Source organism: Tachysurus fulvidraco, chromosome 22 (assembly GCF_022655615.1).
Source record: "Tachysurus fulvidraco isolate hzauxx_2018 chromosome 22, HZAU_PFXX_2.0, whole genome shotgun sequence".
In the NCBI taxonomy this organism is placed as follows: domain Eukaryota; kingdom Metazoa; phylum Chordata; class Actinopteri; order Siluriformes; family Bagridae; genus Tachysurus; species Tachysurus fulvidraco.
In genome coordinates this window covers 9,302,259-9,326,870 of record NC_062539.1, presented here as the reverse complement: position 1 = coordinate 9,326,870, position 24,612 = coordinate 9,302,259, and the positions used below count along the sequence as shown (strand labels likewise).

General features: G+C 38.4%; 1 protein-coding gene across 1 annotated transcript; it reads right to left on the bottom strand.

The window, feature by feature from the left end:
• Positions 1-1,541: 1,541 nt before the first annotated feature.
• Positions 1,542-23,827, bottom strand: LOC113640636 (mucin-3A-like). Its single transcript, XM_047806036.1, has 20 exons — positions 23,812-23,827; positions 23,437-23,670; positions 22,738-22,971; positions 22,180-22,383; positions 20,997-21,230; positions 20,368-20,601; positions 19,835-20,065; positions 19,241-19,474; positions 18,606-18,839; positions 17,932-18,165; positions 17,331-17,564; positions 16,654-16,887; positions 12,988-13,221; positions 12,385-12,618; positions 11,784-12,017; positions 8,032-8,130; positions 7,411-7,644; positions 5,449-5,523; positions 2,845-2,927; positions 1,542-2,700 (listed from the first exon to the last, which is right to left on the bottom strand). Exons 1-20 carry the CDS (start codon positions 23,825-23,827, stop codon positions 2,617-2,619), a joined length of 3,834 nt encoding a protein of 1,277 aa, XP_047661992.1. The 3' UTR covers positions 1,542-2,616.
• Positions 23,828-24,612: the final 785 nt, after the last annotated feature.

Genomic DNA, 24,612 nt, shown 5'->3' with positions numbered 1-24,612 from the left:
TTAATGATTTGTTCCTGCTTAGTACCTGCATAGTATTTAGTACATACCTATGAGTTGCAGAACAGTATTATAGTGTTACCAATTTTTTTTTTGCTGAGTTTCTCATGTATATAGTGTCTAATTCTTTTTATTTAAGAGCCCTACAATAGTCTGCCACCATTACTGGATTACAATTTCTCTGCTTAAATTTTGAATTGTAGAAAAATTGTCTTGATGAAAAGTTTCACTATTTTCATCACTAACTGCACCAAGATTTACATATCTTAATTTAAATGTAGAAAACTGGTCTATAGTGATCTCTTGCACCCAGTGGTTTTGTATGCCTAAAAGCATTTTGTCAATCAACTGGACATAGTTTGGCACGCTATAGTTACCAAAATATGTTTTTCTATTTAATTATCTCCAGTCCCACTAGAACCTCTTTAAAGTAGTTTCTGTGATGAACTGTTTGATATTCCTCAAACAATCGATATTGTCAACCTGACCAAAGAAATTTGTCAAATCAGATTGGCAGCTGCAAAAAATTTACATTTTTGTACCTGGTGACAGCAAACTCTGTCTTGAACTCAACTTTTACATTTGACAAAGCCAAGTCCTTGATCAAGGCATTTAAATCAAACTGTCTTCTGGAATGAGGCTCACTGCATGCAGATGGCTTAAAATTTGGATCAGCATCTCTTTTAATTTCAGCCTTGTATATCATTGTATCTTCACTGGCTTCTCCATGCTTCATGTCTCTGGTTGCCTCAGTGCTATCAGACTGTCATAATGCAGCACTGGACTGATTTCTGAAGACATTCAGTGTATTTTTTTTTATTTTTTTGCAGTGCAGCCAGAATAACTGATCAGCCACATGCCTCACATGTAACAGAATGTACCTGTGGCCTTTGCAAATTAGCATGGCATGTCACATACTTAACAGCAGAACACCACAATGGTGTATGTAAATTCTTTATACCTTATCTAACACTTGTGCTATGAGCTTGTCTGGAAACAGAAACTTAAGGATAGAAAACACAAAACTGTATGAATGTAAAAAACAATGTATGAAAAACTGTAGACGGCAGAATAATTTTAGAATTATTATTATTTTAGAAGTTTTTTTTAGAATATTAGATATACCTAAAACACAAACTTCAGTGCTTCAACTACACAAAGTTCAGTGTTGTGTAAAGATAAAAGGGGGCTTTGAGTTAAATGTATCAGTGAAAAACAACCTAAATGTTTACATATTAAAGTAGTTTTATTAGTCTATATATAGTAGGGTTCACAGATTCACACCAATGCATTGGCCTAAATATTTATGATACAGCTAAAAAAATAAAAAAATAATAGTTGGTTATATTTTATACTGCACTATATCATATTGCACCAATAAATATCTATTGTTTTCTTACATATACACATTGACCACTATTATGCAGAAATGCATAATACACAAACTTTTGTCCATAAAACAGATACTGTATTATTTAATAGAAAACAATTTCTACACACAAGGTTACAGTTACAGCTCACTGACTCTCACAGTTTTAAGCCACTTTCTACACACCAGATCTATCTTATGGAAACTTAAGGAGTTGCTCATAAACAGTTGTAGACCCATTGAAACAACTTTTTATGAGCAACTTATTAACTTTTCCTAAAATTGATCTGGTGTGTTGATTTTTTTCATACAACGTTAGTATTTACCTGATAAATAAAATGCACACTGTACTGGAGAATGATTCATGCCACCCAGCCTTTTGTGGACACGAAGGAAACAATCCCCTTTTGCATGAAGTATTGCTTTATCTCTTTATATATTTCTTATAATGTTTTGCACAGATCAATCATTGCTTCTTTTTCTGGGTATTGTGGAGTGATAAACTTTTGTCTGTTTTAACTTTTGTATAATTTTTTATTTGTTTTATGCCCCAGGCTAGGAAAAGATGGGAAATATGGATGCAAATAAGGACACTGGCACTAGTTCACCTTTATGATATTTATTGTAGAAAATGTGTAATGTAAAAGTATTAAAAGTCACCAGTATTTCTTCAGGGCAGCTTGAGACAAAATAAAGCTGTAGCTTTTTTAAAAACAGTAACAACCTGCCAGTTTCAGGTGTCAGGTGCATTCCACAGCCCAAAAGCCATTTACATATTGTATGAACTTTTCTGGAATATTCAGAACTCAGCGGCCAGATCACTAAGTGGAACCTTCATGCATTCATGCAAGCTGCAAACTTGCCTCGACTTAATGAAGACAAACGCAACTTTTACAATATCAAAGAACACAAAGCATAGTCGAGCATGCAGCAAGCATGCAAAAAAGCAGGTACCTTTGCAGACAGACTTTCCACTTGCTTATGATTAATACATAACAAAACACACACCTGAAGGAGCACTTAACCTCACCCTGAATAAACAAATGAATAAAGTTATATAATTTCTTCCACTTTTCCATTGTTTTACAGTGTTCCCATGACATGGTGAAAGTGTTTACATTATAAAATATCCTTCTTATGTAGAAAACAAACAAAAATACAAAATCATTTACAACAATTTTGAGCACTACAAATACACAATGTTATTGCATGACACCCCTAGGTTTTATGATGTTGCAACCAGGAGTCGGTCATTTTGGTTGGATTTGTAATATCCTCAGTGTGCAGTCTTTACACAGTTCCTTTCTTAACTTCTCCTGTATTTTAGCAACAAACTGAAATAAAAGCAAAATCACTTTTTGATCCTTTATATTCACTTTTGCATATGTACATAGGATAGATCATGGAAACTGTACAATTAATTTTGAGATAAGTGTCTTTGTTACATTTGCATTATTTGTTTAAATCATTTGACTCACATTTTGCAGGCTCTCTAGAATGACCTCTTCATCAGTTTCAGAGTGTAAACACAGCTGCAGATTAGTTACAAATCTTCTCATCTCTGTAAGTAAAAAAGTTTGTGGGTTAGATCCTTTTGTATGAGAGAATCAGATAAATTTAGTGAAGTTAGGTATGAATTGACAGTATTGATACAGTATACCAGTAGTGTATAGCCAGACTGTACAGTGACTTCATTGGGTTGGTAATTTAGGGTACTGGCACTGCAGTACTGGCAAGAGTGGGCACTGGGTCTGCGGCACATGAGCCCTCAGGAGCAGGGGTTTTCACCCCCGAAGAGGCCTTTTCAGGGTCATGAGGGTTATATGTCAAAATTTTGTGCTTTTCTTATGTTGACAAGACCACGTCTTGCCTTGGGTCCCAAAGATTTGGAACTTCTGGGTCTGGTCCTTGAGGGGAACTAGATACTGGTTTCTTAAGCAAGGTTGTTTTGAATACTAGAGCTCCCTCTTTCAGGAGATTGTATGACCTGATATGAAGGTGCTTTTACCTCTGGTGCAATCAGCATGATCAGGATCCTGTTCAATGCCCTTTGGGTACAGTGCTGGAGTTCCTGCAGTCACACCTCTCTGAGGGCCTATCGCCTTCTACACTGAATATTTAAGTGGCAGCCATTACTGCAAACCATTTACCTGTTCTTGGAGCCCCCTTGGGGAGGCACCCTCTGGTCTCTTGCTTTCTCTGTGGTGCCAGGTGGCTGAGACCTTCCTTTAGACCGCATCTCCCCTCCTGGGACTTCTCAGTGGTCCACTTTTGCCTCTTTTCCACCGGAAAGAACCGGGTGCTGGTTCAGAGCTAGCGCTAGTGCTGGTTCAAACTTGGTTTCACTGGCGAACCTTCTAAGAACCGGTTTGCCTTTCCACCGGCTAGAGAGCCATCACAGCGCCGAGTGTGACGTCACTGTATACGTGTCACGTGTCCCAGCAACATTAGCGCAGCAGCGGCAAACACAAACACAACAACAATGGCGGATGTTGCTTTACTGTTAATGCTCATGGCTTTGCGAACCTACATTGGCATCCAAACACGGTGAATAAAACGTGTACGTGCGGCTCTGTGTAATCTGTATAAACGGAGGTTGTAATCGATAAAGTACATAACGTTATTTTATCGTTAACACAGAAAAACATTTAGCCTTAGCATGTAGCTACCTACTATCATGTGTGCTGATAATGTATCATATCGTGGTAAAGTAAAAGTGTATTAAACATTAGTATACTTAAGGTACATTATCAAATGCGCTAACAGTAGCCCCGTCCCCAGCTCCTGACGCAAGCGGTTCTTAAGTCTAGACCAGCAAAGTTTTGGTGCTACTTAAGAACCACTTTTCCTGGTTCGGAGCCGGTGCTTTGGCAGTCGAAACAGAAAGAACTGGTTCTAAATTAGGCTCTGGCTCCGAACCAGCACTCGAACTGCCTCGTGGAAAAGGGGCATTTGAGCCATTGTCATCAGCCATTGAGAGGTTTCTGACCCTGAAAATGACTTTACTCTTAGCCTTGGGCTCTATGAGAAGCATAGGAGATCTGCTGGCTATCCTGCACATCAGGGTTACAAATACAGTACATTCCAAATGTGCCCATGATGGCCATTTGCATGCTTTCATTCTGCATGCTTTCTGCCCTCTGCTCCATGAGTCCATGGAGCAGGAGAGACTGTAACTGCTGTGCCCAGTTAGGGCTCTCAACACTTATGCCCATTGCTCAAGCATGTGGCGTAAGTACTCTTCTCATTTTGTCTGCTTTTGGGGCTGCAATATAGGCAGTCCAGTCTCCAAGCAGGGTCTTGCACAGTGGGAAGTGGAGGCTATCAACCCTTTAGGTGTTATGCCTCATTGAGTGCTCTAGCCAGGGGTGTTCCCCTTCATATCCTTATTATTGGTCCTTATCGCAAACTTTTATCAGGTTCTATAACATGGACCTGGACCCCACTACTGGGTGTCAGGCCCTGCAAGACTAGTGTTGCTCAGCTACTGGTTTGGTGATGCACTTTCTCTGCTCTGGTCCAGACATCTTTCAGTGTTTGGGCATTGGTATGGGTGTCCCATAGTGTCAGCCATAAAAAAATTAAAAAAGGAACCAAGAAGGAAACCCTGCAAGAGACGTCACAGCAGCCTCCATGGAGGCCTTAATAGCTTTCTTTTTCCAGTTCCAGAGATGCCCAGCATGGTGCAGGATGTCTTTACAGCCTAACCCAAGAACTCTGTGTGCTGGATACTCTCTTATCTTATCCATACTGCATGCAGTCACATGCCCTTTTATCCTCCATTTCTAATTCTTCTTAAGGCCAACCCTTTTTTCTTCAGGACTAGTTGTCTGTCCTAGCTTTGGACCTTGTCATAGTGAGGGCCATCAAAACTGCATTATTTGCTAGAATACTTTTTAAGCACTGATAAGAAATATGAATTATGAGATTTATTATGTGACTTGCCATTTTCTTGTCTAGGAATAGACTAATTAGGATAGTTACTTAGGTACTTTTAGCCCTTTAATTTAAAAGTTGCTGAGAAAAGTTGGTACAAATCAACAATTTTTTTTGTACCCATTACTACTAAGTATCTTTTTTACCTTTTGAATATAAATGGGGCTCTTGGGTTTGTGTGCTGCTGCCATGTAATGGGCTGAAATAATTACCAGGAGTTTCTGTAATGGTAAAGTGAAGTGTTCAATATTAGAAGCCAATTTCACATGATGCAATAAAAACAGAAACAAACATGATCTTACAATTTTAACATCTAAAAAGATACCAAGGCTACAATTAGGTACACATTCAAATTCAGAAGAGTAATCTGAGGTTCTGAGGTTGTAGATCTGAGTTAGATTGAGTTATGGTAGTGGATGTGACTTCAAAAAAACTTGTTTTTGTTAGAAATAATAATAATAATAATAATATCATGAAAAAAAGATAAAAGAACAGCATTTTAACACCTGTTTTCATTCTAACTATTTTCTTTTTGAATTCATGAACATTATGTACACATTTAGCAGATCATGAGTGTTAGTTATTATGTGCTTTGCCACGTAAATTATGTTTTATTGTTTCCTAGGAAAAAAATTATAAACCTGTTAAAATTAGAGTCTGATCATACCTTTCCTTCTGGTGGAACTGGTGCTTAATTTGGGTGTCTTATATGAAGTCTGACGTGTTCTCTAGATTGATGGAAGACGTGAAATCAGGAGTGAGTGATTGAGTAATCTGATGTTCTGAGGCTTTGTAGAAGCCAACATTCTGATTTCCGTTATAAGCTTATTATTATTATTATTATTATTATTATTATTATTATTAGGCACATTTTTTTTTTACAAAAATGCGGACTAGGGCTTTCGAGCCACATGCACCAAATTCGGATATGTCGTAGACCCTGGTCTGAAGTTTGTTGCTTCTATTTTTCTAAGCGATCGGAATTCTGGCATTCCCGGTACGGAAGCTCAAAGTGGCCTTTTTTCCCATAGACTTCCATTATAAACTTTTGAGGTTTATAACTCGGCAAGTTTTCTAGCGATTTACACCGAACTCGGACAGGTTCTTTAGGACCTTACTCCGGACGAAATTTTTATTCCGGAGTTCCGACGGAATTTTCGGTTTTCCCGTAATTGACGATCGAACATCCCATAGACTTGAATAGGGAATTCCGAAAAGTCCGAAAAGGGAATTCCGATAAGCTTTCACACACACAATACATCCAACATTAAGAATTGCATGTACTGTTCTATGCAGTATAATAAGTAGAATCCCATAATGACTGCAGTATTGACATGAAATGTCCAAACCCTCAGTAGCCACTTTTTACCAAAAGTATTTGCACCCCACCGGATATTCTGATCACGTGACATCACGTGTAGCCCCGCCCCCAAAACAAGCGAAATCGAAAATTTGCACAACATGGACATGTGACATATCAAAACACTCCACACATTGAGGGGAACTGCCCCACGGGTATTCTGGTCACGTCACGTTAAGTCACATGAAAATTAAACATTTGCACAACATGGACATATGACATATCAAAACGCTCAGCACAATGAGGGAAACTGCCCCACGGGTATTCTGGTCACGTCAGGTGACTTTATGTGACATCACGTGACGTCACGTGAAAATAAAACATTTGCACAACATGGACATGTGACAAATCAAAACACTCAGCACATTGAGGGGAACTGCCCCACAGGTATTCTGGGCACGTCACGTGAAAATTAAAAATTTGCACAACATGGACATGTGACATATCAAAACACTCAGCACAATGAGGGGAACTGCCCCACAGGTATTATGGTCACGTCACATGCTCATGTGCGCTCACCTCCAAAAGTATTGGCACCCTAGCGGTCCAGTAGCTTTCACAATCTTTCTGTCCACTCGCCTCCAAAATGCACCGGCCTTTGCGAATACTTGCACCGTCAAAGCCAACTTCAAAGTTTGTCGCGACGAACTTTACAAATCTAGTTATGTTTTATTCTTTCCTAGGGAAAGAATTCTGAAACTCTTTCTGATCAGCATGTCATTTATGCAAAAGTAGAATCTGCTGGTACCTTTGCTTAGAGTGGTGCTAGTGCTTGATTTAGGTGTCTGATATGAAGTCTGATGTGTGTTCTCTGGATTGATGGGAGATGTAAAATCAGGAGTAAGTGATTGTGTAATCTGATGTTCTGAGGTTGCAGGCAGATCTGAGCTTGACTGAGTTATGGTGGTGGCTGTGTCTTCAACCAAGTCTTCAGTCTTTGTACTGCTGCCAACGAGTGGACTGACTGTAGTAGGAGGGGGCTCTTAAATGGAAAAACATGTGGTCAATCTCAGAAGCCAGTTTTCCATGTTCAATATAACATTAAATAACAATTAAATTATCTTCTTCTTGCAACGCTGTAATTATTTGCATGATTTTATTCATCTGAGAAAATACTGAGGCTATGGTTCATGACTGGTTTATAAAATAATGCCAACCAAAAATAATTGCCTCTTTCTTTCTTTCTTTCGTTCTTTCATTAACATCATAGTTACATGTCATAGCTGTATTTATTAGTCATAATCATAGTGATTTTTTTTTTTTTTTATCATTGGTCATGTTAATTCTGTTGTATTCTTTCCTAGGGAAAGAATTCTGAAACTGTTTCTGATCACTATGTCATTTATGTAAAAGTAGAGTCTGGTGGTACCTTTAGTGAGTGATTGATTAATCTGTTGTTCTGTGGTTGTAGACAGGCTTAAGTTAGATCCAGTTATGGTGAGGGCCGTGTCTTCAAACAAGCTTGTTTCTGTAAGAAATAATAATAATAATAATAATAATAATAATAATAATAATAATAATAATAATAATAATAATAATTGTAATGAGGAATCGTAAGGCTGATGATCCATTTGCAGCTTTTTTAATAGCAATCTCGTAATCAAACAGGCAGGGGCACGGCAGGCAAACACAATGACGTAGAGCAGGCAGAAATCGGAAACGGTAAGACAGGCAGAAGGTCAGGGCAGGCAGCAAACAATCAGAAAAGTAGAATACAGAAACAGAATCAAAACCGGAACTAGGAAATACACAAGAAACGCTCAGAATGATCGACGAAACAGATCGAGACTTCTCACTGGCGTCAAGTTCAAGTTCAGCCTTTGTAGGTAGTGGCTGATGAGGAACAGGTGGTGGTGCAATCAGTGTCAGTGATGGATTCTGGGAAGTGTAGTCCGGAAGAGCTTAGTATTCTGGAGACGCTTCTCTGTGTTGGTGTTCGGGAGGTGCGGTAAGTGCACTGACTGTGACAGGGCCCCCCCTTGTGAGCGGCTCCCAACGCGAGGGCGCGTGCAACGCCAGGGTCTTCCTCGAGAACGGGGAGCCAGCTTGTCAGGATGTCGCTGGTGGAAGTCGGCTGTGAGAGACGGGTCCAGGATGTCCGCCACCTTCACCCACGAGTGTTCCTCCGGACCGTATCCCTCCCTGTCGACCAGATATTCCAGGTTACCTCCGCGGCATCTGGAGTCCAGTAGGTCTTGGTATGCCTCTTCACCGTCAATCAGAAGTGGTGGCGGGTCCGGCGGATCAACAGGACCCTCTGGGTCTCCTCCCAGCCTATCAGTAGGCTTCAGCAGTGAAGCATGAAAGGTGGGTGAGATGTGGTAGGTTGGAGGCAGCACGAGGCGGTAAGAGACCGGGTTGATCTATCTGACAATCCTAAACAGCCCCACGTACCTGGGGCTAAGTTTTCGGCTGGCAAGCGGAGACGGATTTCGCTGGTAGAGTGCCAGACCCACTGACCGGGTTGGTATTCAGAATGAGCCCAGCGGTGCTTGTCGGCCTGGATTTTCTGTCTCAGGATGGCCCTCTGCAATTGGCGATGTGCCACGCTCCACGTCTCTTTGCTCCGGCGAAACCAATCGTCGACGCCAGCAGGTTGGAGGGCGTGCCGGACCACGGGAACAATGGAGGCTGAAAGCCAAGAACGTGCTGAAAGGGAGTTAGGCCGGTGGCGGATGTGATGAGGGAGTTTTGTGCATACTCCGCCCACATTAGGTATCTGCTCCATTCAGTCTGATTGCTCAGGCAGTACGAGCGGAGGAAGCGGATGAGTTCCTGGTTTAGATGTTCCGTCTGCCCGTTAGACTGTGAGTGATACCCCGAGGAGAGGCTGACATTGATGAGGCTGTGGATGTCGCTTGGCCCTCCTGCTGGGCTGTGGATGTCGCTCGGCCCTCCTGCTGGGCTGTGGATGTTGCTTGGCCCTCCTGCTGGGCTGTGGATGTCGCTCGGCCCTCCTGCTGGGCTGTGGACATTGCTTGGCCCTCCTGCTCAGCTGTGGACTTCGCTCGGCCCTCCTGCTCAGCTGTGGACGTCGCTCGGCCCTCCTGCTCGTCTGTGGACGTCGCTCGGCCCTCCTGCTCGGCTGTGGACGTCGCTCGGCAATATCTGGCTACGCTGCCGTGTGCCTTGCACCCCCCACCTGCCTCACCAGGTGTCTTGCTCTCCCCACCTGCCGTGCCGTGTGCCTTGCTCCCCCCTTTTGGACCCTGTCAGGGACTGTGAGGACGGATGGGGGGGTTACTGCCAGGACTCAGCCCGGACTTTGCCCATGTGCTTTTTGTTTACGTTCTGTGTTCACGTGTCTGCCCCGCCCTTGTCTCTTCCTCTCCGCCTCTGCTCACCTGTCCCTCATGTGTCTGATAATTATTATGAGTATTTAGTTAAGCCTCATTGCCTTGTGCAGCACGGAATCCTTTGTTTTGTTCTGTTGTCTTTTGTTGTAGTCCTGTCGCTAGTCTGTGTCTATGTTTCATGTTTTTTAAGTTATTAAACCCTGTTTTCGTTAAGCTATCCTGCATTTGGGTCCATTTTTATCCCTGCTTCCTTGACAAATAATAATAATAAAAAAATCATGAAAAATGTTTTCTGATAAAAGAACCGCATTTTTAACAGCTTGTTCCTTCCTAATATTTTCTTCTTTAATTCATCAGCATCATATCTACATTTAGCAGGTCATGAGTGTTAGTTACTATGTGATGTGTCACGAAAAATTATGTTTTATTGTTCCCTAGGAAAATAATTATAAACCTGTGTTGTGAGAAATCTTAGTAGAAATAATTAAAGTATTATTCCTTACAATACTATAACCAAAATAAAGTATTAGGCCTTGAAAAATATTACAATTGCTGTCATAGGACATATGAAGGCAATGTTGTAGGCCAAAGATGTTTATTGTAATCATAAACTTAGTAAAAGTAACTAGATTCGGGGCTGTCAGGCCTAGTCAGTCTGAGCTCTCTGATCAACAATGTGTGAGGAAGTGAAAATCAAAATACAAAGCAACATTATAACAGCAAGGGCTTAGCAAAAACAGTAATACAATATAACCAATATAATCAAGAACTTTCATCATAATTCAAACTCATAAAGCTAACATATAATCAATCAATTATATAACCAGTAGAAATCATATATAATAGCAAGAAATGAAATGAGGAAACTTGCTCATTGTAGCTGTAAAAAAAGGATTAATCCTCCACTTTGACCAGGAAGTAAGGCTCTTTTGAGCCCATTTGTAATAACAAATACATAATTGTTATGTAGAATGAAGAAGACCTTGGTTCCCAGACCTTAGCTCATAAATTGTTATATAGAATGAAGAAGACCATGGTTCCCAGACCTTAGCTCATAAATTGTTATGCAGAATGAAGAAGACCATGGTTCCCTGACCTTAGCTCATAACTATAACTTGTTATGTAGAATGAAAAAGACATTGGTTCACAGACCTAGGTCCTGAGAACTAAGTGGAGGAAAATCCATAAATGGGCATATGGGAAAAAGGTGATGGGAAATAAGGGGAAATTAGGTCAGTGTATTTAGAAAACATAGGAGGTGATGCCGGTAAATAAAGTGATATGGCACCGTGGGACTCCAAGAAATACTGGGAACCAGAGAGGAGGCTAGGAGAGCAGGGTATATATTGAGAAGATATCTGGGGCTCGGGGGTGGAGGTGTGTGTGTTAAATTCGTCTGGCCAGATGAAGGAGGCAGCCACGCATGCGTGTGTGTGTGTGTGCTGTGTGTGTGTGTGGGGGGGTGTTTTTTACTTTTGCAAGAACGTTGCAAGAGTTTTTGTTTTTGATTGATTTTTGCATGACATGCTCTTTTTGGGGTTTTCATTTGTTACTTTCAACTTGGCAATTTCTCTTAGAAGATTGTTGGCTGATTGACCACAATAAAGAAGTTTGCTCATTTTCATCCAAGTCTGAGGAGTTTTCTCAGTGTTTTGTTCGTAGTAATTATAAAGTTATCAGTTAAGTCTAACTAAAACAGTCTTCATTAACCAAAAGTCTAAGTGTGGAGATCACCCTGCGATGTGTCGACTTGGAGGCGGCTTTGAGTTACGACACCTGCTTATGAATTCAATGTCATTTATGCAAAAGTATAGTCTGATAATACCTTTCCTTCTGATGGAGCTGGTGCTTGATGTGGGTGTCTGATATGAAGTCTGATATGTGTTCTCTGGATTGATGGAAGATGTGAAATCAGGAGTGAGTGATTGAGTAATCTGATGTTCTGAGGTTGTAGGCAGATCTGAGCTTGACTGAGTTATGGTGGTAGCTGTGTCTTCAACCAAGACTTCAGTCTTTGCACTGCTGCCAACTAGTGGGCTGACTGTAGTAGGAGGGGTCTCTAAAATGAAAAAAAAAAAAAAGATGTGGTCAATCTCAGAAGCCAGGTTTTCCATCATAATGTTCAATTTGACATAAAATAATAATTAATTCATCTCCCACTTGCAACTCTATAATTATTTGCATGAGTTTAATTTATCTGAGAAAATACTGAGGCTATGGTTCATGACTGACTTTAAAATAATGCCAACCAAAAATAATTGCTTTTCTTTCTTTCTTTCTTTCTTTCTTTCTTTCTTTCTTTCTTTCTTTCTTTCTTTCTTTCTTTCTTTCTCATGTTAGTTATGTTTTATTATTTCTTAGGGAAAGAATTCTGAACATGTTCATGATCAACATGTAATTTATGCAAAAGTAGGGTCTGATCATACCTTTCCGTCTGAGGGAGCTGGTGCTTGATTTACTTGTCTGATATGAAGTCTGATGTGTGTTCTCAAGATTGATAGAAGATGTAATATCAGGAGTGAGTGATTGAGTAATCTGATCTTCTGAGGTTGTAGGCAGATGCGAGCTTGACTGAGTTATGGTGGTGGCTGTGTCTTCAACCAAGTCTTCAGTCTTTGTACTGCTGCCAACTAGTGGGCTGACTGTAGTAGGAGGGGTCTCTAAAATGAAAAAGAGAATCTCAGGAGCCAGTTTTTCCATCATAATGTTCAATATGACATAAAATAATAATAATTAAATTATCTCCCACTTGCAACTCTGTAATTATTTGCATGATTTAATTCATCTGAGAAAATACTGAGGCTATGGTTCATGACTAACTTTAAAATAATGCCAACCAAAAACAATTGCTTTTTTTTCCTCTTTCTTTCTTTCTTTCTTTCTTTCTTTCTTTCTTTCTTTCTTTCTTTCTTTCTTTCTTTCTTTCTTTCTCTCTCATGTTAGTTATGTTTTATTATATATTAGGGAAAGAATTCTGAACTTGTTTTTGATCAACATGTAATTTATGCAAAAGTAGTGTCTGATCATACCTTTCCTTCTGATGGAGCTGGTGCTTGATGTGAGTGTCTGATATGAAGTCTGATATGTGTTCTCTGGATTGATGGAAGATGTGAAATCAGGAGTGAGTGATTGAGTAATCTGATGTTCTGAGGTTGTAGGCAGATCTGAGCTTGACTGAGTTATGGTGGTAGCTGTGTCTTCAACCAAGTCTTCAGTCTTTGTACTGCTGCCATCTAGTGGGCTGACTGTAGTAGGAGGGGGCTCTAAAATGGAAAAATGACATGGTCAATCTCAGGAGCCAGGTTTTCCATCATAATGTTTAATATTACAAAGTAATATTTATTAAATTATCTCCCAATTGCAAGTCTGTAATAATTTGCATGAGTTTAATTTATCTGGGAAAATACTGAGGCTATGGTTCATGACTGGGTTATAAAATAATGCCAACCAAAAATAATTGCATTTCTTTCTTTCATTCTTTCTTTCCTTCTTTCTTTCCTTTTTCCTCTGTTCTTTTTTCAGTTCATCAGCATAATAATTATTTGTCATAGCTTTAATTAGTTATCATAGTCACTGTGATAGTTATTATGTCATTTATCATGTTAGTTATGTTTCATTCTTTCCTAGGGAAAGAATTCTGAACTTGTTTATGATCAGCATGTAATTTATGCAAAAGTTGAGTCTGGTGGTACCTTTGCTTACGGTGGTGCTAGTGCTTGATTTAGGTGTCTGATATGAAGTCTGATATGTGTTCTCTAGATTGATGGAAGATGTGAAATCAGGAGTGAGTGATTGAGTAATCTGATGTTCTGAGGTTGTAGGCAGATCTGAGCTTGACTGAGTTATGGTGGTGGCTGTGTCTTCAACCAAGACTTCAGTCTTTGTGCTGCTGCCAACTAATGTGCTGACTGTAGTAGGAGGGGGCTCTAAAATGGAAAAAAGAATCTCAGGAGCCAGTTTTTCCAATGTAATGTTCAATATGACATAAAATAATAATAATTAAATTATCTCCCACTTGCAACTCTGTAATTATTTGCATGATTTTATTAATCTTAGACAATACTGAGCCTATGGTTACGAACAAATTCATGACTGGCTTAAGAAATAATGCCAGCCACAAATAAATGCATTTCTTTCGTTCTTCCTTTCTTTCTTTCTTTTTACAATTCATCAGCATCATAGTTATGTCATAGCTTTAAGTCATAGTGATGGTTATTATGTCATTTGTCAAGTTAGTTATGTTTTATTCTTTTCAAGGGAAAGAATTCTGAAACCGTTTCTGATCACAATGTAATTTACGCCAAAGTAGAGTCTGCTGGTACCTTTGCTTACGGTGGTGCTAGTGCTTGATGTGAGTGTCTGATATGAAGTCTGATATGTGTTCTCAAGATTGACGGAAGATGTAATATCAGGAGTGAGTGATTGAGTAATCTGATGTTCTGAGGTTGTAGGCAGATCAGAGCTTGACTGAGTTATGGTGGTGGCTGTGTCTTCAACCAAGTCTTCAGTCTTTGCACTGCTGCCAGGTAATGGGCTGACTGTAGTAGGAGGGGGCTCTAAAATGGAAAAAAGAAGTGTTCAATTTCAGGAGCCAATTTATCCTTCATAATGTTCAATATAACATAAAATAATAATTAAATTGTCTCCCACTTGCAACTCTGTAATTATTTGCATCATTTCATTCATCTGAGTAAATACTGAGGCTATGGTTCATGACTGGTTTATAAAATGTTTTGTAATTATTCCACTTTGTTCTTTCTTTTGTTGTAAAAAATCTTAGTAGAAATAATTAAAATATTATTCCTTACAATACTATAACCAAAGTAAAGTATTAGGCCTTGCAAAATATTACAATTGCTGTCATAAGACATATGTAGGCGATGTTGTAGGCCAAAGATGTTTATTGTAATCATAAACTTAGTAAAAGTAACCAGATTCGGGGCTGTCAGGCCTAGTCAGTCTGAGCACATTTGTAATAACTGCAAACTTGTTATGTAGAATGGAAAAGACCATGGTTCCCAGATCTTAGCTCATAAATTGTTATGGAAAAGGAAGAAGACCATGGTTCTCAGACCTTAGCTCATAGCGATAACTTGTTATGTAGAATGAAAAAGACATTGGTTCACAGACCTAGGCCCTGAGAACTAAGGGGAGGAAAATCCATAAATGGGCATGTGGTGCTCATAAACTTGTTGTGCAGACTGAAGAAGGCCCGGGTGTTGAGTCTGAGGTCATGAAAAATAAGGTAAGGAAAATCCATAAATGGGCATATGGGTGAAAGAATAAGGGGAGGAAAATCCATAAATGGGCATATGGGTGAAAGGTAATGGGAAATAAGGGGAAATTAGATCAGTGTGTTTAGAAAACATAGGAGGTGATTCCGGTAAATAAGGTGATATGGCACCTGGGCTCCTAGGAGCGCCAGGGTATATATTGAGAAAATATCTGGGGCTTGCGGGCGAAGGTGTGTATCCGCGTGGGTGTGTGGGGGCGCATGCGCGGGCGCGTGTCCGCGGGTCAAGGTGGGTGTTTTTATCTTTGCAAGGACATCACGAGAGTTCTTGTTTTTCTTGATTGATTTTGCATGACATGCTCTTTTTGGGGGTTTTCATTTGTTACTTTTAATTTGGCAACTTTGTTACTTTTAATTTGGCAACTTTGTTACTTTTAATCTGGCAATTTCTCTTATAATTTGTTGGCTGATTGACCACAATAAAGAAGTTTGCTCATTCTCATCCAGGTCTGAGGAGTTTTCTCAGTATTTTTGTAGTAATTATAGAGTTAACATTTAAGTCTAACTAAAACAGTCTTTAGTAACCTTTAGTAAAAGTCTAAGTGTGGAGATCACCCTGCGATGTGTCGACTTAGCTCTGAGTTACGACACTTTCTTTTTTCTTTCTTTCTTTCTTTCTTTCTTTCTTTCTTTCTTTCTTTCTTTCTTTCTTTCTTTCTTTCTTTCTTTCTTTAACATCATAGTTACATGTCATAGCTGTAGTTATTAGTCATAATCATAGTGATTTTTATTATTTCATTTATCATGTTAGTTATGTTTTATTCTTTCCTAGGGAAAGAATTCTGAACTTGTTTATGATCAACATGTCATTTATGCAAAAGTAGAGCCTGATAGTACCTTTCCTTCTTATAGAGTTGGTGCTTGATGTAGGTGTCTGATATGTGTTCTCTAAATTGGGAGTGAGTGATTGAGTAATCTGATGTTCTGAGGTTGTAGGCAGATCCGAGCTTGACTGAGTTATGGTGGTGGCTGTGTCTTCAACCAAGTCTTCAGTCTTTGTACTGCTGCCAACTAATGTGCTGACTGTAGTAGGGGGGGTCTCTAAAATGAAAAAGAGAATCTCAGAAGCCAGTTTTTCTATCATAATGTTCAATATGACATAAAACAATAGTAATTAAATAATCTCCCACTTCCAACTCTGTAATTATTTGCATGATTTAATTCATCTGTGAAAATACTGAGGCTATGGTTCATGACTGGCTTATAAAATAATGTCAACCAAAAATAATTGCATTTTCTTTTTCTTTCTTTCTTTCTTTCTTTCTTTCTTTCTTTCTTTCTTTCTTTCTTTCTTTCTTTCTTTCTTTCTTTCTCATGTTAGTTATGTTTTATTCTTTCTTAGGGAAAGAATTCTGAACTTGTTTATGATCAACATGTAATTTATGCAAAAGTCTGATCATACCTTTCCTTCTGATGGAGCTGGTGCTTGATGTGGGTGTCTGATATGAAGTCTGATATGTGTTCTCTGGATTGATGGAAGATGTGAAACCAGGAGTGAGTGATGGAATAATCTGATGTTCCGAGGTTGTAGGCAGATCTGAGCTTGACTGAGTTATGGTGGTAGCTGTGTCTTCAACCAAGTCTTCAGTCTTTGCACTGCTGCCAACTAGTGGGCTGACTGTAGTAGGAGGGGGCTCTAAAATGGAAAAAAGACGTGGTCAATCTCAGGAGCCAGGTTTTCCATCATAATGTTCAATAGGACATGAAGTAATAATAATTAAATTATCTTCCAATTGCAAGTCTAATAATTTGCATGATTTTAATTTATCTGGGAAAATACTGAAGCTATGGTTCATGACTGGATTATAAAATTATGCCAACCAAAAATAATTGCATTTCTTTCTTTCTTTCTTTCATTCATTCTTTCTTTCATTCTTTCTGTCTGTCCTTTTTCCTCTGTTCCTTTTTCAATTCATCAGCATAATAATTATGTCATAGCTTTAATTAGTTATCATAGTCATTTTGATAGTTATTATGTCATTTATCATGTTAGTTATGTTTCATTCTTTCCTAGGGAAAGAATTCTGAACTTGTTTATGATCAGCATGTAATTTATGCAAAAGTAGAGTCTGGTGGTACCTTTGCTTAGAGTGGTGCTAGTGCTTGATTTAGGTGTCTGATATGAAGTCTGATGTGTGTTCTCTAGATTGATGGAAGATGTGAAATCAGGAGTGAGTGATTGAGTAATCTGATGTTCTGAGGTTGTAGGCAGATCTGAGCTTGACTGAGTTATGGTGGTGGCTGTGTCTTCAACCAAGTCTTCAGTCTTTGTACTGCTGCCATCTAGTGGGCTGACTGTAGTAGGAGGGGGCTCTAAAATGGAAAAAAGACATGGTCAATCTCAGGAGCCAGGTTTTCCATTATAATGTTCAATATGACATAAAGTAATATTAATTAAATTATCTCCCAATTGCAAGTTTGTAATAATTTGCATGAGTTTAATTTATCTGGGAAAATACTGAGGCTATGGTTCATGACTTTGTTATAAAATAATGCCAACCAAAAATAATTGCATTTCTTTCTTTCTTTCTTTCTTTCTTTCTTTCTTTCTTTCTTTCTTTCTTTCTTTCTTTCTTTCTTTCTTTCCTTCTCATGTTAGTTATGTTTTATTCTTTCTTAGGGAAAGAATTCTGAACTTGTTTATGATCAACATGTAATTTATGCAAAAGTCTGATCATACCTTTCCTTCTGATGGAGCTGGTGCTTGATGTGGGTGTCTGATATGAAGTCTGATATGTGTTCTCTGGATTGATGGAAGATGTGAAACCAGGAGTGAGTGATTGAGTAATCTGCTGTTCTGAGGTTGTAGGCAGATCTGAGCTTGACTGAGTTATGGTGGTAGCTGTGTCTTCAACCAAGTCTTCAGTCTTTGCACTGCTGCCAACTAGTGGGCTGACTGTAGTAGGAGGGGGCTCTAAAATGGAAAAAAGACGTGGTCAATCTCAGGAGCCAGGTTTTCCATCATAATGTTCAATAGGACATGAAGCAATAATAATTAAATTATCTCCCAATTGCAAGTCTAATAATTTGCATGATTTTAATTTATCTGGGAAAATACTGAGGCTATGGTTCATGACTGGGTTATAAAATAATGCCAACCAAAATAATTGCATTTCTTTCTTTCTTTCATTCTTTCTTTCTATATTTCTTTCTTTCTTTCCTTTTTCCTCTGTTCCTTTTTCAATTCATCAGCATAATAATTATATGTCATAGCTTTAATTAGTTATCATAGTCATTGTGATAGTTATTATGTCATTTATCATGTTAGTTATGTTTCATTCTTTCCTAGGGAAAGAATTCTGAACTTGTTTATGATCAGCATGTAAATTATGCAAAAGTAGAGTCTGGTGGTACCTTTGCTTAGAGTGGTGCTAGTGCTTGATTTAGGTGTCTGATATGAAGTCTGAAACATGTTCTCCGGATTGATGGAAGATGTGAAATCAGAAGTGAGTGATGGAATAATCTGATGTTCTGAGGTTGTAGGCAGATCCAAGCTTGACTGAGTTATGGTGGTAGCTGTGTCTTCAACCAAGACTTCAGTCTTTGTGCTGCTGCCAACTAGTGGGCTGACTGTAGTAGGAGGGGTCTCTAAAATGGAAAGAAAGATGTGGTCAATCTCAGGAGCCAGGTTTTCCATCATAATGTTCAATATGACAAAGTAATAATAATTAAATTGTCTCCCAATTGCAATTCTGTAATAATTTTCATGAGTTTAATTTATCTAGGAAAATACTGAGGCTATGGTTCATGACTGGGTTATAAAATAATGCCAACCAAAATAATTGAATTTCTTTCTTTCTTTCTTTCTTTCTTTCTTTCTTACAATCCATCAGCATCATAGTTATATGTCAGCTTTAAATATTGGTCAAAGTCATAGTGATAGTTATTATGTCATTTGTCATGTTATGTTTAATTCTTTTCTAGGGAAAGAATTCTGAAACTGTTTCTGATCACCATGTCATTTATGCAAAAGTAGAGTCTGCTGGTACCTTTGCTTACGGTGGTGCTAGTGCTTGATTTAAGTGTCTGATATGAAGTCTGATATGTGTTCTCTGGATTGAGAGAAGATGTGAAACCAGGAGTGAGTGATTGAGTAATCTGATGTTCTGAGGTTGTAGGCAGATCTGAGCTTGACTGAGTTATGGTGGTGGCTGTGTCTTCAACCAAGTCTTCAGTTTTTGCACTGCTGCCAACTAGTGGGCTGACTGTAGTAGGAAGGGGCTCTAAAATGGAAAAAAGATGTGGTCAATGTCAGGAGCTAGGTTTTCCATCATAATGTTAAATGGGACATGAAGTAATAATAATTAAATTATCTCCCACTTGCAACTCTGTAATTATTTGCATGACTTAATTCATCTGAGAAAATACTGAGGCTATGGATCATGACTGGCTTATAAAATAATGTCAACCAAAAATAATTGCATTTTCTTTCTTTCTTTCTTTCTTTCTTTCTTTCTTTCTTTCTTTCTTTCTTTCTTTCTTTCTTTCTCATGTTAGTTATGTTTTATTCATTCTTAGGGAAAGAATTCTGAACTTGTTTATGATCAACATGTAATTTATGCAAAAGTAGGGTCTGATCATACCTTTCCTTCTGATGGAGCTGGTGCTTGATGTGGGTGTCTGATATGAAGTCTGATATGTGTTCTCTGGATTGAGAGAAGATGTGAAATCAGGAGTGAGTGATTGAGTAATCTGATGTTCTGAGGTTGAAGGCAGATCCGAGCTTGACTGAGTTATGGTGGTAGCTGTGTCTTCAACCAAGTCTTCATTCTTTGTACTGTCAACTAGTGGGCTGACTGTAGTAGGAGGGGTCTCTAAAATGAAAGAGAATCTCAGGAGCCAGTTTTTCTATCATAATGTTCAATATGACATAAAACAATAATAATTAAATAATCTCCCACTTCCAAATCTGTAATTATTTGCATGATTTAATTCATCTGAGAAAATACTGAGGCTATGGTTCATGACTGGCTTATAAAATAATGTCAACAAAAAATAATTGCATTTTCTTTCTTTCTTTCTCATGTTAGTTATGTTTTATTCTTTCTTAGGGAAAGAATTCTGAACTTGTTTATGATCAACATGTAATTTATGCAAAGGTAGAGTCTGATCATACCTTTCCTTCTGATGGAGCTGGTGCTTGATGTGGGTGTCTGATATGAAGTCTGATGTGTGTTCTCTGGATTGATGGAAGATGTGAAATCAGGAGTGAGTGACTGAATAATCTGATGTTCTGAGGTTGTAGGCAGATCTGAGCTTGACTGAGTTATGGTGGTAGCTGTGTCTTCAACCAAGTCTTCAGTCTTTGTACTGCTGCCATCTAGTGGGCTGACTGTAGTAGGAGGGGGCTCTAAAATGGAAAAAAAGGCGTGGTCAATCTCAGGAGCCAGGTTTTTCATCATAATGTTCAATATGACATAAAGTAATAACAATTAAATTGTCTCCCAATTGCAATTGTGTAATAATTTTAATGGGTTTAATTTATCTGGGAAAATACTGAGGCTATGGTTCATAACTGGGTTATAAAATTATGCAAACCAAAAATAATTGCATTTCTTTCTTTCTTTCTTTTTTACATTCATCAGCATCATAGTTATATGTAAGCTTTAAATATTAGTTAAAGTCATAGTGATAGTTATTATGTCATTTGTCATGTTAGTTATGTTTAATTCTTTTCTAGGGAAAGAATTCTGAAACTGTTTCTGATCACAATGTAATTTATGCAAAAGTAGAGTCTGCTGGTACCTTTGCTTAGAGTGGTGCTGGTGCTTGATGTGAGTTTCTGATATGAAGTCTGATATGTGTTCTCAAGATTGATGAAAGATGTGAAATCAGGAGTGAGTGATTGAGTAATCTGATGTTCTGAGGTTGTAGGCAGATCTGAGCTTGACTGAGTTATGGTGGTGGCTGTGTCTTCAACCAAGTCTTCAGTCTTTGCACTGCTGCCAGGTAATGGGCTGACTGTAGTAGGAGGGGGCTCTAAAATGGAAAAAAAGAAGTGTTCAACTTCAGGAGCCAATTTATCCATCATAATGTTCAATATAATATAAAATAATAATTAAATTGTCTCCCACTTGCAACTCTGTAATTATTTGCATCATATCATTCATCTGAGTAAATACTGAGGCTGTGGTTCATGACTGGTTTATAAAATTTTTTGTAATTATTCCACTTCTTTCTTTCTTTCTTTCTTTCTTTCTTTCTTTCTTTCTTTCTTTCTTTCTTTCTTTCTTTCTTTAACATCATAGTTACATGTCATAGCTGTAGTTATTAGTCATAATCATAGTGATTTTTATTATTTCATTCATCATGTTAGTTCTGTCAGGACCACTTTGTCACAAGGGATTCAGATGATATGCATACAGTTAGTGTTGGCGGTATGCTTCTGTTCTGGGCAAGAATCCACGTGCCCGTCCATGCGCATGCATGGACAGAGCGGGGAGAGCAGCGACTAGAAAATAGAATAGAACCCCCCCGCCCCCCTAACAGAACCACTAGCATGCATAGTATTGTTAAGCTCACACATGTTTTTGGAAAGTAATAAATGAATGGATAGATAGATAATAAAATAATTAGAGAGAGAGGGAGACAGAGAGAAAAAAGTATGTGGAGATTTAAGACAACTGGTACAGCGAACACGGGTTCCGGCGTGGTGGAGTCGGGGTTGGAGGAGGGAGTTTAGATCACGGCACCAGCGAAGAACTGAACGGCTCTATGAATGTGAATTTAAATGGTCGGGTAATACGGATGTCGTAACCAGATTGGTGCACGTCGTGGACAGCTGATTAACAGCTGATGCACGCTTGACGATGTGGCCTGCCAGAACTAACGCGATGCTTGATTTATGTTTCATTCTTTCCTAGGGAAAGAATTCTGAACTTGTTTATGATCAACATGTCATTTATGCAAAAGTAGAGCCTGATAGTACCTTTCCTTCTGATAGAGTTGGTGCTTGATGTAGGTGTCTGATATGTGTTCTCTAAATTGGGAGTGAGTGATTGAGTAATCTGATGTTCTGAGGTTGTAGGCAGATCTGAGCTTGACTGAGTTATGGTGGTGGCTGTGTCTTCAACCAAGTCTTCAGTCTTTGTACTGCTGCCAACTAATGTGCTGACTGTAGTAGGAGGGGGCTCTAAAATGAAAAAGAGAATCTCAGAAGCCAGTTTTTCTATCATAATGTTCAATATAACATAAAATAATAATAATTAATTCATCTCCCACTTCCAACTCTAATTATTTGCATGATTTCATTCATCTGAGAAAATACAGAGGCTATGGTTCATTACTGGCTTATAAAATAATGTCAACCAAAAATAATTGCATTTTCTTTCTTTCTTTCTTTCTTTCTTTCTTTCTTTCTTTCTTTCTTTCTTTCTTTCTTTCTTTCTTTCTCATGTTAGTTATGTTTTATTCTTTCTTAGGGAAAGAATTCTGAACTTGTTTATGATCAACGTGTAATTTATGCAAAAGAAGGGTCTGATCATACCTTTCCTTCTGATGGAGCTGGTGCTTGATGTGGGTGTCTGATATGAAGTCTGATATGTGTTCTCTGGATTGATGGAAGATGTGAAACCAGGAGTGAGTGATGGAATAATCTGATGTTCCGAGGTTGTAGGCAGATCTGAGCTTGACTGAGTTATGGTGGTAGCTGTGTCTTCAACCAAGTCTTCATTCTTTGCACTGCTGCCAACTAGTGGGCTGACTGTAGTAGGAGGGGGCTCTAAAATGGAAAGAAAGACGTGGTCAATCTCAGGAGCCAGGTTTTCCATCATAATGTTCAATAGGACATGAAGTAATAATAATTAAATTATCTCCCAATTGCAAGTCTAATAATTTGCATGATTTTAATTCATCTGGGAAAATACTGAGGCTATGGTTCATGACTGGGTTATAAAATAATGCCAACCAAAATAATTGCATTTCTTTCTCTTTCTTTCTTTCTTTCTTTCTTTCTTTCTTTCTTTCTTTCTTTCTTTCTTTCTTTCTTTCTTTCATTTTTCCTCTGTTCCTTTTTCAATTCATCAGCATAATAATTATATGTCAGCTTTAATTAGTTGCCATAGTCATTCTGATAGGTATTATGTCATTTATCATGTTAGTTATGTTTCATTCTTTCCTAGGGAAAGAATTCTGAACTTGTTTATAATCAGCATGTAATTTATGCAAAAGTAGAGTCTGGTGGTACCTTTGCTTACGGTGGTGCTAGTGCTTGATTTAGGTGTCTGATATGAAGTCTGATATGTGTTCTCTGGATTGATGGAAGATGTGAAATAAGGAGTGAGTGGTTGAGTAATCTGATGTTCTGAGGTTGTAGGCAGATCTGAGCTTGACTGAGTTATGGTGGTGGCTGTGTCTTCAACCAAGTCTTCAGTCTTTGTACTGCTGCCAACTAATGTGCTGACTGTAGTAGGAGGGGGCTCTAAAATGGAAAAAAGACATGGTCAATCTCAGGAGCCAGGTTTTCCATCATAATGTTCAATATGACATAAAATAATAATTAAATCATCTGCTTTTTATCAACTGCAATTATTTGCATGATTTAATTAATCTGAGACAATACTGAGGCAATAGTTCATGACTGACATAAAATAAAGCCAAAAAAAGTTTCTTTCTTTCATTAACATCATAGTTACATATATGTATATGTATATGACATCATGTCATAGCTGTATTTATTAGTCATAATCATAGTGATGATTTTTTTTATTATTTGTCATGTTAATTCTGTTGTATTCTTTCCTAGGGAAAGAATTCTGATACTGTTTCTGATCCCTATGTCATTTATGCAAAAGTAGAGTCTTGATTTATTGTAGGTGTCTGAAGTTCTGAGGTTGTAGGCAGGCCTAAGTTAGATCCAGTTATGTTTGAGGCCATGTCTTCTAATAAGCTTGTTTCTGTAGTAATAATAATAATAATAATAATAATAATAATAATAATAATAATAACGGTACATTTCCTGAAGAAAATGTGAATGGTGTTTGCACGTGGCACTTCCCCTAATCGGGCTTAGTGTTTTGATATATGACACGTCCATGTTGTGCAAAATTTATGATTTCGCTTATTTTGGGGTGTCGAGTGCCGTCACCAGGGGGCCAATACTTTTGGAATCATTGGATTGATAGTGTGTAGTTGATAGTTACATGTTTCGAGAGCCGCCTTTACATCTACATGGACTAGGAGAACATAGAGAGAGAAGGCGTGCCTGACCTCTGCACACGCTGCGTGTGTGAGAACTTAAAGGAATTTTAGGAATTTCCCATTCATTTCTATGGGACTTTTTTGGCCGCTTTTTCGTCCGCTGTGCAAACATCGTTGGTCAGATCGCTTAAAGTCATAGCACACCTCTCCTCAACAAGCCGGT